This window comes from Gavialis gangeticus, unplaced genomic scaffold (genome assembly GCF_001723915.1).
Source record: "Gavialis gangeticus isolate Ggan-Ray unplaced genomic scaffold, GavGan_comp1, whole genome shotgun sequence".
NCBI classification, from domain to species: Eukaryota; Metazoa; Chordata; order Crocodylia; family Gavialidae; genus Gavialis; species Gavialis gangeticus.
This window is the reverse complement of record NW_017728992.1, coordinates 121,863,436-121,871,047: the sequence shown is the minus strand read 5'-3', so window position 1 is coordinate 121,871,047 and position 7,612 is coordinate 121,863,436. Positions and strand designations below refer to the sequence as shown.

Below are 7,612 nucleotides of genomic sequence, written 5' to 3'. Positions count from 1 at the left end.
TACTGGGGTCGTTTGACCCCAGTGCTCTTTCCTGCCATGGCAGGGGGTCGGACTAGATGATCTGCTCAGGTCCCTTCCGACCCTAGAAACTATAGAAACTATAGATTACTGGCATACAGTACTCCTATTAATACAGCCCATATATCTCAGCATGCTATTATCTTATTATTGTTGATGATGTTTCTGCTGCTGCAGCAACATTTGCTAATAATTTTGTGATGGGCTATAACTAGATCCTTTTTGGCATTTTGCTGCTTAATTTTTGGTATGAGCATTCCTAAGAATCCTAAGCATTTCCTAAGAGAAAAGAGCAATGTCCAAACATTGCTATTTTTCAATCAAGAACAATTGAGAAAATGATTTGCAAAGGCAACAGATTTATGCTGTCTAGTTCCATTGCTGTTGATCATAATGCCAACCGCATGCTAGTGATTTTTCAGTTAAGTGCCATGATAAGGTGCCTGTGTCAAAGAGCTTCCTGTAAACAGCTTTGACCTTCCAGTTGAATCTGTTTCAGCTGATCTTTATATCCATGTAGATTCCTCTGGTATCAGTGACAAACACCAAAGCATGACTCAGACTTAGAGAGCAATACTGCAAAGGCTTATGCACATATACACAGCTCATAAAGGATAAGTCTTTGTAGGATTGGGGCCTAAATAGAAAACCAAAGGATAATGCAGCCAGCTGATTAAATTACTCTGTAACTGCAGGTAGGAGTCACAGTTGATCAAACTAGACACAGATGTTAGTAATAAAAAAGATTTGGTGTCTGAGGTTTTGTTTTAATAAAAGAGTGGAAGGACTGTATTAGGGGGCAATGCTTAAAACCCTTTTGTACTTTAATTAGATGTTAAAATTCCATTTTTGTCCTTTTAAGCAACGTGAAAAAAAAAAATCAAAACCCCAAACCCAGGTTATTACATTGAGAAAAGCAAACACTGTGTAACAACCCCTGAGTCTTTTCAACATTTGTAGGGATCTGTTAGCAAAGAGATTTAACTATATGCATGTCAGCTTTACTGATGTGGTGAACTGTACCTGTTCTGAAACAGCAGCTATATTCCAGTAAATCAATAATCCATAAATGGAAAAGAGGCTTTTTGCACTGTATAATAATCATTGGAAATAAAGTTATTAAAATTATGCTATATGTGAAAGAGCATAACTAAAAAGTACAAGAAAGGGTAACTGAGTTGTCTTATGACTAGCACATCAGATTGTTACATGGGAGATCCATGCACAAATCTATGCCCAGTCTTCTGTTAAATGGAGACCGTTTCTTCATTCAAAAATGTTTATATGATGCAGGGCATGTCTACATGTTCATTACAATGCACTGTAATTACAATGCATTGTTTAGTACCTGTAATAACAGGAGCTAACTTAATGCAACATAATTGGTGCTACTGAGCATTAGTGTACCTGAATGCTTTTTTTTTAGACTAAGTCTACTGCACATTACCATGCTCTTTGCATGATGCGCTAATGCGCACTAGAATTAATCTAATGTGCATTTAATGTTTCATGTAGACACACGCACACAGTCTTAAGGAGGCAAGGAAATCAAATAATAGACTATGTCTCTTTCCTCAGAGGGAGGAATTCAGACAAGATAAAAACATGCTCATAGAATTGAAGTTGACATTTCAACCTTAGACTGGCTCAATCTAAAGATGTTGAAAGGATCTCAGTTTAGTGTCTGAACATGAATGATAAAATATAGGGCCTGACCTTCTATTGCTCTTCCTTTCATGTAGTTCTGTAAACCAATAGGCATAAAATGCTTCCATTCCAGTTTTGCTCCCACTTGGAACTACTGTAAAAATTCAGATACCAAAAAAGCTAAGTCTTTGAATGTAGTCTGAATTCCACACAATTCTATTCGAGCTTTTAGTTCATTTAGTATTCTTGGCCTACCCTACTGCACATAAACTTCATCTTCTATCCATCTAAAATATTGAATGTTATGAAGAGTTGCCTAAAAAACAAATAGCTCACAGATTGCTTAGACTAGTGATTCTTAACCCTGGGGTGTTGAGAGGACAACGTTCTGCAAACGCCTACATAAGCTTCACAAAATAAACTCAGAAATTTCTAATAGGAATCCATCGTGTCCAAAATATTCTGATCTGTTGTAGTCTTCCTGAATTTTTTGCAACAGAATAATTATTTTTGTATAGTCAGAAACAAGTGAAAACTAAGAGCTGGCATTTTCTGAGGGGTGACCTGAGTCCAAAAATGTTGAGAACCACTGGCTTAAATTAACCACATGCTTCACTGTCTCACATACTTGTAATATTTAATGAAACATTCTTCCATTCCCAACATGCTACTGAGTGTTTTGGTAACTGTAAGAATGGCATGTTGCTGAATTCCAAATGATCCGCCTTCATGCTATAATCAGTTTCCAGGTGTCTTGCCATACATTTCAATCTTCTAAAAGGGCATAGACTACAAGAGGTGGGAGCTTCCTGTGGGACTAATTAATGTAACAGACAAATAGAACTGGGCAGTACATTTGTTTACTTTAATCAGCATTTAGGGAGGATCCTTGTGAATTATCCAACAAATCTTGAGGGCTTGGTGAAGAGGAAACCAAGAAAAATATTTCAGCTTTCCCCTCCCATATATCTCTAGCATTTTTCACATACGTGTTCCAGGAAGAGTTTTCTTAGGACATCAGCCAATATTAAAATCACATACATACCCAAAGGACAAAACATGGACACAATCTATATTTTGTTTTTAATTATGAATATGGGAACAGATTTCATACTTTATTAGGAATGCATATACTCTAGAGTTGGTGTTGTTTAAAGATGTGTTGATGCACTGCTGATAACATAGCTCATCTGATTGTTCTGCTACAGTATGTACATGGATTTATGTAGTTGGACAGTTTTCTGCCTTAACCTCTTCCTCTCCCCAGCCTTCTTATCCAGCCCCATCTGAACACCTACAGGCAACTGTAACCATCAACATTAACAGCTGTTCCAGCTCCTCTACTGTCTTCCCAAGACTTTAAGAAACATTTTATGGCTCTACTCACAGGCTTCAAGTTAGAATCAGCTGTCAGATGAAAGAGATTTGTGCCCACTATAAAATAAATAGTAGATAATTGCTACTATAAGTCATGAACGATGTGTGCCCGCGGTGACTGGGGTGGCACGGCAGCACTGGTGGTGGTGGCGGGAGTGTAGTGGCGGTAAGTGGGGGAGCTCCTGCAGATGCCGCCAGCACTGTTGGAAGTGAGGGGGTGGGGTGGTGAGCACTGACCAGGGGTTTGCAACCACCCATAAATGCTGGCGGTGGCTAGCGGGGATCACAGACCACCCACAGTCACCACCGATGGTGTCGGTAGTGGGGTGGCAAGCGGCAACCATCTGCAGGCACCAACAACACTGCCGGCAGCACCTTTTTGTAGGGGCTGCACTGCCACACTCAGGGGGTGCATGTGTACCCGTATGTACCCCCTATGCGTCGCTCCTGCTATAAGGCAAGCTCTGAATATCATGCATACATACTTGTTATGAAAATTTTGTCAGTTTGGGCTATATTGCAAAGAATCACTTTACTATCTTGCTCCAATATTGTCAGGTCAGTTCTGTGTAGGGTGACCATACATCCCAGTTTGTCTGGGATAGTCCCAGATTTTGTAGGCCGGTCCTGGCTGTTGGTGAAAATTAAAACAGAAGTCCCAGAATTGCAGGGACATGGATCACAGCCCGGTGAAGTGCCTTGTGCCCCTGCCTCTGCCTGCAGCAGTGCTGCTGTCTTGGGTGGGGGGTAGTGTCCCAGATTTCCTTAAAAATAATGTGGTTGCTGTGACAGATTGATGTCCAGAATGCTGCCAATGGGCAGTGCACATGCACTGTCTATTTGGTTGCGATGCACCGTCCTCTTCTCACCTGCCATAACTTGCTGTTTCTATTAGATAAATGTTCAATTATGAGGAGGTGGTACCTGTGGTCACTCGGTGGTCTTGGTGCAGTCGAGTCGGCAGTTGGCTTCTGTGGTCCTTCTCCTTCTCTACACCCTATCCCTTTCCACTCAGGCGTTGCTGTCAGACCTTGATGGCGAGTCTTGCTTCCACTTGGTTCTTTTCCTTCTAGGTGCTTGGTTAGGTCCATACTTACTTAGGATGGTGCCTGTGCCTCCACTTCAAAGGATTACAACAAATTAGGTAATTGAACTTAAATTGCTCAGGTTAGTTGGCTGAGCAGGGCACTGATGCCTCGTCATGAGCTGAGCCCCGTCTACTGCGGTAATTAAGTGGGTCCAGGGTGCCTTGAGGCACCACTTCTAACTGTCCTTGTCTGGGCTCCCTGCACTGGGTCTGATTCACAGGCTCCCCTTGCAGGGTCCTGTGCTGCTTGGGGCTGGCCCAAGATGGCTCTATGTGGGTTCTGTGCTCTGAACCACGGCTTTCTGCGGGCTTCCCTGTCAGTCACACCAGCAAGCTGTCTCTGCATGGATCCTCCAGCCGTTTTCCCACCGCCCACTCCCTTCCCTGCCTGACTTGCACTACTCCAGGTGAAGACCTCGGTGTGGTTTATGAGCTGGCAGTGTCTGCAGCAGTGAGATCCTCTTCTTTGATTGTGGAAGAGAGCATGCAGGCTTCCTCTTTGTGTCCTGGCACGTTCTTCTTCCTCTCTTTTTGGCCCGTCTTTTCGCCCTCTTCCCCAGGCTCTGGGCCAACTGGCGTGCCTCTTCTGGCTGGCATGATACTGGCTGGTCGGATTTCAGCCCAGCCACCTGGGCCCAGGCTGAGCCAGGACACCTGGGTACATGTCCCCGCAAGTGACACTGCATTTTTCTTCTTCCCCAGGCTTGCACTGACCCTCTGTTCTCCTGTCACAGTCACCCTAGTGCTGTGCATCAGAGGAGAATGAAATGGTAGTCTAAAAGTCTCTTCAGAAGAGCACTCCCAAAATACTCCGATCATGCATATCAAACTACTGGATGTATGAAGTAATTAAGTGGGTAAATGCCATAGTTTAACAATCTGTCTTATCATCTTGGTATTTCTCAGTGCAAGGCAGCGCTTCCAACTTCTTAATTCCACCGTCTAGTACATGAGACAAGAATGCTGCCATGTTAAAGAGGGTTGCATTTCTCAAGTAAAAAAAAATAACAGAGACAGCTGAATATTATAAAAATATTAGATCTTTTTAGGAAATGTGTGTTTGTCACTAAAAATAGTCAAAATGACTCTGAGAATACAAAGGAGAATACAAGACAAACAACTGTTCAAGTAAAGGGAGTGGTGGAGCTGCCCTTTATTGAATGGAAATAATAGTATTCTACCTATAAAAAAAATAACTATTGTCTTTCCCCCTATGCCTTACAGCCTATTCAGTTCTCTTTAAGCTTACATTTACTGGAAAGTTGTGTGCGTGGTATTTGTGTGCATTATTTCTTCTCATAGCTAACTAATCTCTGATTCTAGGATGGTAGTTTAATAACATTTTCGTCAGTCCTCTATTGACAATACTGGCCTGTGACAAATACAAAGCTATCATTCAAAGCCATAGCATACCCTCTTGACATAGGGAACACTGCCAGCTACAGCTCAGGCAAGCCCAAACCTGTTCTATTAATGGATGACATTTTTAACAATAGAGCTGTCGGACCCCACTGCAATAATGGCGGGAATTAGTGCACACGACAGGTGATTATGTTCTGGAAATGTTCCAGCACCAGCTGTGTTGCTTCATATTATTTGTAACCTCTGTAATTGCAGCTTTTCAAAAACATTTTTATTTGAAATTGGGGAAAACCAGTGCAATTGGGACAAAAACAACCACTACAATTTGTTAGGAAAAAACTGTGTCAAAGCCTGAACAGTACTGCCCTGTTTTCTGAATTCCTGGCTTAGAATCTCTTGTTCTATTTAAAAAACTCCTAATGTAGTCATTGTTACATCTTTTCTTCCTTTCTCATAGACCAATTACTGTGCCTGCTAACCAATGAATGGACTAGCAAGCATCTGCCTAATGCTTGTGAAGGGAATTCCTTCTAATATCTCAAAACTGCCTGTTCATTCGCTTTACCCAAATGTTAGATAGCGTTCTGCTTGTTTTAGGGTTAAAAAACCATAGGTGATGGAGAAAGAACTTTTCTTATGTGGCTTATAAATTGTCTTCATATATGTTTTAAAACTCTAATGCACACCTGTAAATATCATCAGATTATGCATACAAAGTGCCTGATTAACTGCATGATTTACTATAATCCTTGTCCCTGCTATTGCTCTGTTAGATTTGTTACTTTTCTCACATCTGGCTAAAATTAGACAGAAAACTCTTTGAGACAGGAGCTGTGCCTTTTTGTTCTACAAAGAACAGAGAGCAGTTTCGGTTGTTGGATAAATAATTCTTTCTAACTGCTCATCTTACTTGCCTTGGCATTTTTGAAAGAGTGGTTTTGGCCCTTCCTTGAATTCTCTTCCTTAAATCATATTTGAATGTGAATCTAGAGAGCTAATGGGAATGGGTTATGGTGCCCCTGAAGCACTTGAAAATTGGACTGTCAATTAGAAAAGTGATGGATTACTAGAGAGTACTGCAAGTAGTCAGATTTCTAGTGGACTAGATAATCTAGACCTGAATTGGCTTTTGTCCCATGCAATATATTTGAAGGAAGTATTTTTTTGTCCGCCGTCTGTGATTTCTGAAACCATTAGAGAAAAAATAAAAAGAAGTCACATGAGAAAGGAAGGAAGTTCTGAAAGCTTTCCTAAGGTTCTAGTTGCTAGGGTAACCATTTTACTTGGTAATCAATATGTTCAGCATGTCTCTATTGCTTTGTGCCGACTCCTACAGAAAACATGTAGGGTGGCTTTGGGGAAAACACTGAAAATGAAGAAGACTGCAAACTTTGAAAGGATTGTTTCAAACAGGAAAAAAAAATGAATAACTTATTTCCCAATACTTAAAGGCATTATAAGATTTTTCAGTAAAATTGGGGGTAGTTTTCTACAATACAATTGCAAGCTTTGATTGAGTCTATGGGATTCTCTGAGTTTTAGTACGATGCTGTCCAGGCAGAACAAAACCTAGAATTTGGCTATTTTTAATGCTAAATGTGCCACTTTGTCATTCACTCTCTGGCCATTAATCAGCACCACCTTTAGGTGAACGTGAGTGAGAAAAAAGGAAATTAAAGTTTCTTTAGCAGAATCTGAGTAATGCAGCATTTTGATTTTTACATCAGCAAAGGTGCAATAAATTGTGCATAGAAAAGTCCTGAAAAATTAAAAAAACCTCAAAACCTACATCATGATAATGCTAGGGATTTCTATCCAAGGATCTCAAATATAGGTAAGCACTGTTAGCCTTGTTTTAAAGATAAAGAAGCTGAGAGGGGGGGAAAACGATTTGCCCAAAGTTATCCAGCAAATTAATAACAAGAAGTTGGGCCCAGTCCCAAGCTGTTGTTATTACTATGTTGCCCTTCTGTTCTTTAAAACCATCATTGTTCATGGGATTTTTCCAGACAAGAAAAAGAAATTATCTCTTTTTTGAGGAATGTACAGTCTTAGGTCTCAACGCACCTTTGTTCCCTCATTCTCAGGTATTATCAACTGCAACCATAATGAAAGGGGTCC

General features: G+C 40.8%; 1 protein-coding gene across 1 annotated transcript in view; it reads right to left on the bottom strand.

Annotated features, from left to right (window-relative positions):
• Positions 1 to 4,133, bottom strand: part of UBXN2B (UBX domain protein 2B) — a 151,011-nt gene extending 146,878 nt beyond the window's left edge. Inside the window, exons 1-2 of the mRNA XM_019519015.1 lie at positions 3,967 to 4,133; positions 1,042 to 1,108 (exon numbers count right to left, since the gene is read on the bottom strand). Coding sequence (XP_019374560.1) covers positions 1,042 to 1,108; positions 3,967 to 4,133 — 234 coding nt within the window. The remainder of the gene's footprint in view (positions 1 to 1,041; positions 1,109 to 3,966) is intronic.
• Between the last annotated feature and the right edge of the window lie 3,479 nt (positions 4,134 to 7,612).